An 11,873-nucleotide genomic window follows, 5' to 3' on the forward strand; every position below is an offset into this window, starting at 1 on the left:
TGTGACTGAACATTAACGGATTTTTGAAGCTGACCAAGGATTATTTAAAAGCATTTAGAGACAAAAGACATTGAACTAATCACTCGCTCTGTTTCCTTGTGTATTGGTTTCCTTTCCAACAAAATATTAATTTGAAATAATAGTGAGAAAAAAATATCCAGTGCTTCTTAATTGCCTCCAGTGTGCCGCAAAATAATACAAAACAAAAAAGGTAAATTGTTTCTGCTTGCTCAGCTTGTTTTGCTTTGTTCTTTGTTATTTTCTCATCTTAGCCTCCGTTTGCTCTGCAGCAGGAAGGATTTGATTAAAAACACAATCAGCAGGATGGCAGGCCCCGCGCCTTCTAATCAAGCCATAATGGGAGTTTACCATGCATTATCTCTGACTGGGATTTAATGAGACTTTAGTAAGTATTATCGCAAAGTGAAATTTAATAGCAGCATCCAGAGGGCATTCGCTATCCCGTCTGCATCCCATCGCCGTGAACGAATGGGAGGAAACAACGGCGGGGGAAAGGTGAGGCGAAACTTGTCTTGGAAACATCCCGGCAACAGATGTTGAACCTCTGTTTTGTTGATGACTTTCCATCTGGTTGCCTTGCCCTTGAATGTGTGTTTGGAACATGAAGGTGGCTGGGTGAGCAGAGAGAGGCTGTTCTTCAGCTACAGTAGTGCAAAGTGGTTTGAGCCCCTGTGGCAGCGAGTGTCATCCCACTCACATGTCCTTGAACAAAATTGTGAATCCTGTGCAGCTCCGGTGGCAAAAAAAAGTTGCTCAGACAGTGAAAAATAGTTTTTGTTTTGGAAAACAACAAATGTAACACTCGAGCCTTTCCCATTCTTTGAGCTCTGCTGTGTTTGTGAGCCTTTTTTTAAAAGCTGCTACTACAATAGATTTTGTAGTAAGCACATGTCAGCAACGCACAAAAAAAGGCCACACGTTGGAGAACATGTGACAATAATGACCTTTGGAGTGAACAGCTCGAATGTGTGTTGATCCTTCTCTGATCAAAGCTGTGTCGGAAACATTGATGAATAATTGATTTTACTCTAATGGGCACATTTTTATTGTGTGTATAATAATGGTGTGCATCATTATACTGCACTTTTGCATGGCAAAACATGTGCATGTGTGTGTCTATGCACTGTTATTTTTCTGAATAAATCATGATGTTGTAAATTCAGAAGATGGGCAGCCCCAATTCCCCTTTCCATGTCTCCTGCAGGTGTTTTCCATGTCACAGTATATTCAGAGGACTCTGCTGCGCATTAAAATGGCAGGAATGCCATCACCTCAGCATGTCAGCCTGTCCATAGCTTCACCGCTAACATTATTTCTGCGAAACTAATTAGCAATATCATATCATCATCCACAATCCCTAGAATGCATGACAGGCAACCAGGAGGGGAGTGTGAATCTATTAATATTTATGGATCCATTTAGTAGTGAACAGGGGAAAAAAACGGACAAAATTAGCAAGTCTAATGCTTTGCACTGCGAAGGGGTGGAAATTGATATACTATGCACTATCCAAATCATCGGTGGAGTGCTGCCATCAGGGTTGATTATAGGGCTGAGGGGTTCTACATTTACCTTGTGCTGTGCTCCGCATTCAGAATAGGATGTGCCTTATGAAGCTGTATAAGCTACAGATGGCTGGGGCATCTGCATTATGGCATTTGTCTCTTTCTCTCCTTCTCCTCCTGTCTCATTCTCCATCCTACCAACTTTTAATGAGTCTGTGTACGGCGGTGATTAGATTTAATGAGGTGCCAACAACCTTGGATTGACTCAGCTGAGCTGCAACACTCTCATTTATTTGTGATAGACCACAGCCAAGCCTTGGACCGTATGACAGAAGCCCCATGCACGAAAAGACAGGATTAAAGCTTTCAAAGTGTGTTTTCTTCTCTTTGACTTCAAGCCCTGTGTAATTGGTAGGAATGCCAAGTCTTGTCTGGAAGATTTAAAGGGAGAGACTTTCACATTAGCATCTGTAATCAAATTTTGTTCTTTTAAGTTACCAGGAATTAGACCGTCTCAAAGATATCAAAGATGACTTTGAAGATGGGAAAGAGCTATCTGGGGAAATCCAGGGACAAGTCAAGAAGAAGCAGAGTTTCTGATCTATTATAGCCAGCGCATGCAGATGGTGGATTAAGTTTTTTTTACGCAATTGATTTGTTGTGCATTCATTTTATGGTTTTGCTTTGAAATTAATTGGCCAATTATCACATTTTTTTTTAACTCAATGCAAAGAACACACAAGCAACACTAAAACACCTCCTGTGGAAACACTGAATAAACTTAACAAAGAAGCTACACCCTACCTAACAGGCTGTCATGCTCATCAAATTGGTGTAGTGCAGTTTCGAGGGAATGGTTGAGTCATAATGCCTTGTCACGCCGAGTATTCAGACAAGCTGCTTTCGTCTCTCTGCACTCAACAAACCAGTGCTTGTCAAGCCATAGGCTGGTATGTCTGGTGCTGCCTATCCACCAGTAATGAGCTACTTTTGCGAAGCAGCTCCAAGTCCATGTTTTGAGGGGGAAGTACACTCAGGCACACACACACACTTCATACACAGTGTTGCCATGATCCCTCTGTCCTTGATCTGGGTCATGCTCTCAGCAGTTGAGAACAGCTCTCATTAGTGTGTGTGTGTGTGTGTGTGTGTGTGTGTGTGTGTGTAGGTGAGAGAGAGAGACAGAGAGAGAGCACTCATCATGTGCAGGTTACCTGCGAACACCAGAATGAAAGCACCAAAAATCAGGCTCCCCTGATGTGAAATTCATCTGGTTTTAGTGACAAGCAGTAGGGCTGGAAGCGTCACAGATAATGAGTAATAACACAAAGTATAATGCTGCAATATGATGAATTCTGTAGAAAAAAAAACATGCAGGCTTATCTGTTTGGATTGCTTACTGTAAGCACAGCCCAATGCATTTGTCCCATTACACACCATGTAGCTCACTGGTTTGTATCATATTCATAATGTTTTTCTTGGGTAGATAAAAGTAAAATCTAAAACTTAATAGAAATGCTCCATAAACTTCACATTTACCATTTACTGTGTTCCATTAAAACCAATAAACCACAGAAATGTGGAGCAAAACCTTAATGATGAAACTGCCGGATTTAATGATCAATTGTTGATCAATTTAATGATCAACAATAAAAAGACTAATGTCTTTTTATTGTCCTCTCGACAGCATTTAAAAAAAGGGGTGTAAAATGTGGACTAGCACTGCAGTGACCTGCCGGTGACCCGCTGTAAACTTAGTCTAAATGTTGCTTTTCCAATAAACATGGGACCAAAATAATGACGTGCATTTTTTAAATGAAAGCTCATTTGAAGAACTTTTTTTTTCTTTGTTTCAGTGGTTTTAACCTGGACACATTTATGGGATTAAAATGCATGTTTGACATGTAAATACACTGCTCAAAAAAATTAAAGGATAGCTTAAAGAATAGCTTTTTAGCATCAAGTCAGTCAGAGATATTGATCTGGTCAGTATTTGAGTGACTTAATGAAATTTCAGTAAAATAGACTGGCTTGCCTCATCTTTTCTTTCACTTCAGTTTTTTATCTTTGGATTCGGCCCTCTGTTGTTTAATCATTTAAATTTCTATCAAGCAATGTGGCAACATTTTGTTCCTTACACAATACCCAGCACACATCAGTATATATGCATTTTGAAAGTTTCCTTTAATTATTTTGAGCAGTGAACATCTTGTTGTAGCATTTTTTGAATGTTTAAGTGGGCCTACAGCAGGTGATCTTATTTTTGCACCACCATGAGATCAAATTGTTCCTGGGAGAAATCTCAGATATTTTAATAACTGGATCAACTGTTTCTCTCACATGTCACATGAAGCTGAGCCTCGGAGAAATATGTTGGATCCATGTGAACAGATTGCCAGGAATAATGTACACTCATAATTGTATGAGTTTATTGATCCCCTGCTTTTAGTCCTAGCAGCAGTGAGATGTCCAAGAACTAGATGGATGAGATTTTTTTTCCCAGCAGCCATTTTGACAAGAAATATCTGGTTAACCCAGGTGCTTCATAGCACATAAATTTAATGCTCTGTACCCACTGAACACCTGTGTTTACCTGCTATTTCATGGCAAAGTGGCTGCTGTGAAATAGGCCCGTCTGGAGATTAGTACTGACCTCCATGCTGATCGGAGGATGAACGCTGGACCTTTGTGCTATTTGAAGTAAGATCAATTCTTTGAAAATTGTGTTTTAAATCTCCTTAACTGTAGAAAATGATAACAAGGTTACCTGCAGAACCAAAAAGGGTTAACATTGCAATCTTATACATGAGCACATCGGCACTTATGTCTCTTGTAAATGAGATCGCACTTAATTTCTCAAGAGACCACCCTTAAAAAGGTACAATGGTGGATGTTTTTTAACACAATCTAAGCAGGTAGGAATATTTTTTTATTGGTAAGCATCCGCCTGAGGTTGAGGAAGGGCAGTAATTGTGAGGGTGGAGGATAGCGATATAAAATGATCTCAGGTTGTAAGACCATCAGGGAAATGTATCACAAGGGGAGGACAGCATGCCCTCTAATGCCAAGTGCAGGCAGTCTTTCACTGCAAGCCACAACGATACCAAATCCTTCCCCTCGTTTATATTTTTTTTATCAGTCTGTTTGGGAGGAAACTCTTAGCATTGCATTGCATCCTTTAATTCCTTTGTTAGCTAAATCTCTTTTCCATCCTCTCTTCTTAAGAAGACGCTCATCTTTCTGTCTGACTCATTCCTTAGGATGCAAACCATTACTCCTAATTCTGCCAGCAAAGAGATCACAGGCCACAAGAGAGGCAGTGAGGAACACAGCAGGACTGAGATATGAACCTACAGGCCTACATCACCAGATATTGAGACTATATTAGAAGATTTTAGCTTATGTGTATCATGGCAAACCTTACAAGAGGTCTTAATCGTGTCAAAAGAAAAGTTCAAAGAGATTTTCAAAGAGCCAGAATCATTTCAAAAAGGCCAGCACAGGCTGTCCTTGCTGCCATGTCCTTGCAGAAGCAGTCAAACCAACTGATTAATGATCCAGGAGTAAGAAACACACACAGAGGCAAGCAGGTACTTTGGGAATCAATTCATCACACTTTATTTTGTGTGACCCCAGCTGATGTACTGGCTAGAGAGCAGCACAATACATTCTCAGCACAAATGCAGCAGTGTAATATAGAACACATAAACACTGGCTCACGCACGGCAGTGTTATCGGATGATGAAACCCACCGATAAGATCTCAAAACAATCATTTCTACCTGGATTTTATTGGAGTGAGTACGCCTTAATAGAGACTGGGGTATAATAAGAGAGCGCGTGCGTGCGTGTGTGTGTGTGTGCGTGTGTGTGTGAAATGATCAGCATAGCCATCCTTTCTTCGTTGCTTACATTTCCCTATTTACACTCAATAAAGCATCCGACTGCAGCACAGCACGGTGAAGGACAGGTTTGGGTTGTCCCGTGCTATGATTAGATTTACTGAGGATGCTAATTTGAGAGGGTGCCAGTGAGGTCACTAGGCCATTCCCCTAAAGACTTCCAGATGCTGGTTGAACTGGTCAGCACTTTCTTTGGCTGTAAGAAGTTGCTTTTCACACCAACTAACCAGAGCCTGCTGCAGCATTTCCACGCGCGCTCCCTGGAAACGTTCAATCTGAAAGAAACACGTCACATCAATATTAATAGATGCAGAAAATGCATGGCAACAACATGAATTCAGCAAACCGATCCACTGTGGAAAGACACGTGAAAGTGGGGAATGCAGTTATTTATTGTGGACTTTACCTCCTGCTTAGCCACTTCAGAAATGTGCTCAAACTCAGTCTCTGCTGCTTTCTTCACTTCTTCCATCTGATAAATATGAAGTGCATGTTATTATCCTTATATATTTTAGTCTACATCAGAAAGCCCACAACAAATGCAGTTTCCTCTTACTAACAGATACGTTGCTGACACCTGCTGGTTACAAGAAAATGTGCAGATCTGACCATGCTTTTGAAGTATGGCTGCAGACACTCACAGCAGCCTTCTTTACAGGTTTCGCCTTCTCTGCGTTCCTTCGGGCGTTCTCTAACTCCACTAGTTTGCAGGTTCTCCTGAAGAGCATCTCCTTTATTGGACATAATAATCGTGTTACACGCTGAACAATTTAGTCACAATATTCACTCCAAACATGTTGCATCTAACCAGAAATGCAAGATTCAATACAGGAAGGAAGGCAGCATGCATACAATGAGCATGAAAGGATTGCAGAACTAGAAAACACACCCTTTCCGCCTCCTGATAACGTGACTCGAGGTCCAGGCCCAGTCCAAGAGTGTTCACGTTGTTCTCAGCAACACTCGTCATATTTTTCTGCCCACACACAAACAATTGATGCGGCAAAGCACAAGTGCACTGCTGTTTATGGTGCTATTAGAAAAGACAAGCTGCTTACCTTTATAGATTCAAACACTTCTGATAATTTCGCACAAACCCTGTAAGAAAAGGTACATATATACATGTATGCAGTTTTATTACAACTTATATGAAACATTCAGATGCTTTTCCTTTGAATAAACATGATAATGGTGTGAGTCCAGTACTAATGTTTTTTTTCCAACCTAGAGAAAGCCTGTTTGTCAGGATCCTCGCCTGGTTCCACGCAGAGATGCAGAGCAGTTGAGAAGTGTCCACAGGCCACTGCTATTTCTGCAAGCAAACAGAGCGCTCTAATACCACACACTGGATGAATTCAGCTGACACTGAGCCCTAAAAACATGTGTACATAACACCATAATTATCATCTGCTGAATCTGATCACACAAATCTCAAACAACATCGACGGATCAATTCTTCTTCTGTGCTTTGACACTTTAATAATTTTCTCACTTTGCTCTGTTGCCACCACATCTAGGAATTTCTGCAAGAAGAAGGGAAATGTTCGGAAATCAAACTAAGAAAAGAAGACAAGGACGACAAATAAACAGACCAAGAAGCAATAAGTGACCGTCTCACCTCAGCTGCAGTCTTGGTACAGCCGGTTAGAACGAGGTTATGATCCCGTTCATTTTGAAAGAACTCATCCACATCCTGCAGACACGTTGATAACAGCATTAACCCCCCACTTTCTCTGGACACATTCTGCCTATATATGAGTCCCAGATGCGTACCTTATGGCCTTCTTTTCTCATCTCCTCCACAGCTTGACTCAGTCTGTTGAAAATGTTCTTCTTTACTTTCTGTCTGCCTGGAGGCTGAATGTAAGGACATAATAAAAGCCCAAATCATTTATCATTACACAGAATATCATAACATATCACAGCAAATGGCATTTTGTTATAAATGTCCATTGAAGTATGCTGGTAAAATGTACAAGCTGAAAACTACTAAAGCTTAATAAAATAAACGTTTGGCCAGAATTAGACACACAGGAAAAAAACGCATCATCGAGATGTAACACACACAACAATGACTTTATATATTTCAAGATATTATATTCTTTCTACATGTGTATCTGACTCTGGATATATAGTACTGTGCAAAAGTCTTGTGCTAACCCTTATTTCCTGATATTTTGCGTCCAAGCAGCCAGACTTTCTTGTCATTTTTAAGGTTGTCCTGAGCAATAGTTCTCCACGGTTTCCGAAAATCTTTGAAAGTTTTTCTTTGGGCACTGGTTGCTTTTTCACTCATTTTCAGTAGAGTCTTTGTACCTGACCGTTTTCAGAGGAATGTCTTTGTTAAGCCACTTATGAGTGGCCTATGAATAATTCAAGCATAAAAAGAGCACCTAGTTTGAGGGTTGAACCAGTGTTGGGGCTACTTGTCACAAAAACACGTCATTTGTTCCCACTTCTTTAGCTGGATTAATGACAAATATCCAAAGATAACAGTCTGACAGGCCTCAGTGGCAACAGTTCTTATAAAGTGAATGTATATAGCCAACTGTAAAACATGTAAAACAAGGTGGAACAAAAGGAAGGCAACATCCAAAGAAGAGCTTTGAATGTCTTTAAAGAAATCTGGACAACTGTTCCTGAACACTACTTGAAGAAATGATAAGAAAGCTTATCTGAGAGAGTTCAGGCTGTGATGAAGACTAAAGGTGCTCATATCAAATATACACTGACCTGCTCACAGTTACAGTGCTTCTTATTGTATATGCAGTGCTATCAGCATCACACACATCTAACCACTGACCTCATTATTAGCCACCCTGCTCTAACCCAAACAACCACCTTCTTGTAACAAGAACTGTATGCTGACTATTTGCAGGGTGATATCTGACTGATGTGAATTCATCAGTAGAGGTTACATACACAAACTCTCACCCTTTTAAAAAACTTTTTTTTGTTTACAATCTCATTTGGAAGGCCATATATATTTATATATAAAGAGCCGACTGAATGAGCACTGTCACATGGATCTCTATCATGTTGGTGAAAGTTTAACCATTTATTGTCAGTCTCTCTCATCACAAGGTTTCATGTGACACCCTGTTGTAACTGAGATTCTAGCTCTAAAGTTGAAGCTTGGCAAAGCTGCCAAAAAGCTGTTTGTGTTCACTTACATCCGAGCTGGTCAGAAAGACCTCCACAGCTTTATTTTTGCTGAGTATGCTGTGTGCAGCAACCTGCTGCAGGAACGTTTCTAATGCTTTACAGTAGGGCTGACACTCTCCTAAAGCAAGGAAACCTGCAAGCAAACTATTGACATTTTAACCACTTCACATCACATTTGACACTGTACATCAGAACTGTGAAATGTTTGTCTTTGTGCACAGGCAGTCTTCAGGTGTACTCACCAAGCTGTTTTATAGATCTGGAAGATGCATTCACTTGGGGCTTTGCAGGAAGAGGAGGGAACTTGAAAAAGAACACAATATTATTTTATTACAAAAATTTTATCCCATTATTTGTCTTTTAAAACATTTCTTAAAGAAAAGCTTGTGAAAGTTTCATGCATTTTAAAGTTACTCTGTGCTTAGATCGGTTGTGATATGCAGACTCTATGCACTATATCAGATATTACACAATGTGCTTGTGTAATACATTACAAAGAACATCAACACACACTGTCATAGTAGGAAGTACCATAAAAAAAATACATCCTGATGGTGTACTGTTGACTTTCTTTGAAAAAAGTAATCCCTACATTGTTTACTTAATTCCCTACAGTACTGGGGCAGCTGGCAAAAATAGCAACGATAAAATCAGCTGATTACAAAAGAGAAGGAGGACACAGGAAGGAAAAGCAGGAAGGACTTTAAACAACAAAAAGCAGTACAAACATGGCAAGAAGAAAGTACACTCTTTTAATTCTTTACATACCAGGACACAATAAAAGTCATCTGGACCTTGGTGGGTTTAAATAATTTAACTTTAAACTCATCGTTATCATTATTTAAACACAACATCAAATACACAACAATACATGGCATATTACACTGTGTCTTTATTCATTTGACCCTTGTGTGGTGTTCATGTTTTGGTTACTCAGCCCATGTTTGTGGGTCTGGGTGAATCCAGTGCATTTGGGGGGTTTTGAATCTATGCAGCCATAAAGATTTGTGTAGAAATACTTAACAGATGTTCACTTTTTCCCAGTTCCAGGAAATTCATCAGCAATAGTGGTTGCTCATCAGTCTGGGAAGGGTTATGAAAGCTATTACCAGAGAATTTGAAGTTCATCTTTTTACTGTGAGAAAGCTTATTGACAAGTTCAAGACAGCTGCCAATATTCCCAGGAGTGGACATCCCACCCAGCCCACCAGGGCTGACTGCAATCTATGGAAAAATCTCAAGAGCTAGCTTGTTAAATGTTAAAGGTCAGGAGAGTAAATTTAGAAAAAGACTGCACAAATATGGGTTGTTTGGAAAGTTTGCAAGGTTTGCAAAGCCTCTTCTTGCACAGCTTAGCATTGTTGCATTTGTACAAATCACAAGACTTTGGGAACAATATCCTTCAGACAGACACGGCCACAGTGGAGGTGTTTGGCCATAATGTGCATCGCCACATTTGGACGAATAAAATCAAACACAGCATATCAAGACAAACACCTCCTAACAACTGCTACGCATGGTGGTGGAGGAGAGATGTTTTCTGTACACTAAAGAATTCTAGAGTCAGATGTGAGACCATCTGTCCAACAAAACCTAAAACCTGGCCCAAACTGGGTCCTACAACAGGACAATGATGCCAAGCACACAAGCAAATCTATCACAGAATTGCTGAAGAAGAAAAGAAAGAAAAGGTGTTGCAACGACCCAAAGTCCAGACATCAACCTGACCTAAATGCTGTGGTGGGACCTTAAGAGAGCTGTGCATAAATGAATGCCTAAAAAACTTGATGAAATGAAATCACATTATAAAGAAGAATGGGTCTAGATTTCTCCACAATAATGTAAGAGACTGATAAAGTCTTACAGAAAAACATTATTCCAAGTTATTCCTGCCAAAAGGTGGTTCAAGCTATATAATCAAGGGTTGTACTTAGTTTTTCTCACACTGCTTCTGCTTGACAGAGTTTTTGTTACATAAATGATTTCATTCTGTAATATGTCATGTGCTATTGTTCATGTGAGGTTGAACTTCTAAGGACTGGATAATTTATTATATCCTGACATTTAAATACAAGAACTGAAAGAGGGTTTACTTTTTTTTAACCATGACTGTATCTTGGATAGAAACAGCACATTTTCTTAGCAGCAACAGAATCAGTCGATGAATTGAATTGGTCTGAAAGTTTCTCCGTAGTTTCAAGCTAGCACTTGCTGTACACACAAAAAGGCTGTTCCAAGATTCAACATTTGTGGCACTAAAGCCACCAGTACTCCAGCCCTGATCAAGTTATTGTCAAATAAGCACATATAAACTATATTCAAGAATAACAAGTACTGACTATGACTCCCTGTATCCCTGGCACATCCTCCTGAGAGAACAAGTGCTGCTGCAGCCATTCAAAATCCTCATAGGTCCGGTCCACATGGTACTCCCCTGTACCAGAGAGCTGGAACAGAAAGGAAAGACAACCAACTGCTTTTGGAAAATCATAGTTCAAATAAATAGGCTGACAAATTCTATGGTTCTTGTGTCATTCGCCTGGATCTAACCAGATGACAGTTTAATGAATCTCACCTTTTGAGATACGATGATAAAGGTGAGAGTGTCCCCGTCTTTCAACACCTCTGTAACTTTGATGCTGTCGTCATGGACACTCAGAACAGATGCCGCTTCTTTCACTTCTTCCTGCAATTAAAAAAACAAAGCGGTCAAAAGCAGTACAGCACAGCAGAAGCAGTCAAATGGCTTCAGTACAGGCTGAGATTAAAGTCACATTCATGCGCAAACTAAATTTAAAGGGAGAACAAAACATAGTTCAGGACACTGTACTCATGAATGTCTGCGAGGAGTAAAAGCCTGTCACATGACACTCAGAGGCTTACAAATCCTGTAAAATCTACAGGCGTACTCACCATCATTGTCAGCTTTGCAAACTAGCAGTCTATCTTTTATCTGCCTTTGTGGTTTGTCCTTTTCGCGTGTTAAAAGTACATAAAACTGGAAAGAGCTTTTGCCTGTTGCCTTTTAGTCTGCTCGAGCTCCAAGTGTTGAGAATGCACAGGATATCCTTTGGGTCAAAGTGCACAATGGTCCCATGAGAAATGGAGTAAAACGGTGCCAAATCTAAAGTGCTGGCGCAAGGAAAAAGATGAGTAAATAGTGTGTTAGTGAGTAACTCTGGACCTTCGACACACCCACACAGGAAAAGTGGCATAACGGCTCAGTCGGTTATCTAGCAGCCAGCCTTACAACCCCACAGCTGCTGAATTTATAAGTGAGC

The 11,873-nt window shown here is 40.2% G+C and overlaps 1 protein-coding gene across 1 annotated transcript; it reads right to left on the reverse strand.

The window, feature by feature from the left end:
- Positions 1–5,117: 5,117 nt before the first annotated feature.
- On the reverse strand, positions 5,118–11,787 carry si:dkey-28n18.9 (sorting nexin-6). The gene is made up of 14 exons (XM_013269204.3): positions 11,506–11,787; positions 11,168–11,278; positions 10,932–11,039; positions 8,835–8,895; positions 8,601–8,725; positions 7,201–7,284; positions 7,046–7,120; positions 6,920–6,950; positions 6,652–6,739; positions 6,486–6,525; positions 6,317–6,403; positions 6,069–6,158; positions 5,834–5,899; positions 5,118–5,702 (listed from the first exon to the last, which is right to left on the reverse strand). The coding sequence occupies exons 1-14, from the start codon at positions 11,509–11,511 to the stop codon at positions 5,565–5,567; spliced, it is 1,110 nt and encodes a 369-aa protein (XP_013124658.1). The 5' UTR covers positions 11,512–11,787; the 3' UTR covers positions 5,118–5,564.
- Positions 11,788–11,873: the final 86 nt, after the last annotated feature.

Source organism: Oreochromis niloticus, linkage group LG5 (genome assembly GCF_001858045.2).
Source record: "Oreochromis niloticus isolate F11D_XX linkage group LG5, O_niloticus_UMD_NMBU, whole genome shotgun sequence".
NCBI lineage: Eukaryota > Metazoa > Chordata > Actinopteri > Cichliformes > Cichlidae > Oreochromis > Oreochromis niloticus.

What these genes read in the sequence shown, in the direction of transcription:
- si:dkey-28n18.9 (XM_013269204.3), bottom strand. An exon ending in GACAAACAGGCTTTCTCTAG is followed by an intron (nt 6,526 to 6,651) that starts GTTGGAAAAAAA and finishes CTTTTCTTACAG; the next exon opens with GGTTTGTGCGAAATTATCAG. An exon ending in AAGTGTTTGAATCTATAAAG is followed by an intron (nt 6,404 to 6,485) that starts GTAAGCAGCTTG and finishes GTGTGTGGGCAG; the next exon opens with AAAAATATGACGAGTGTTGC.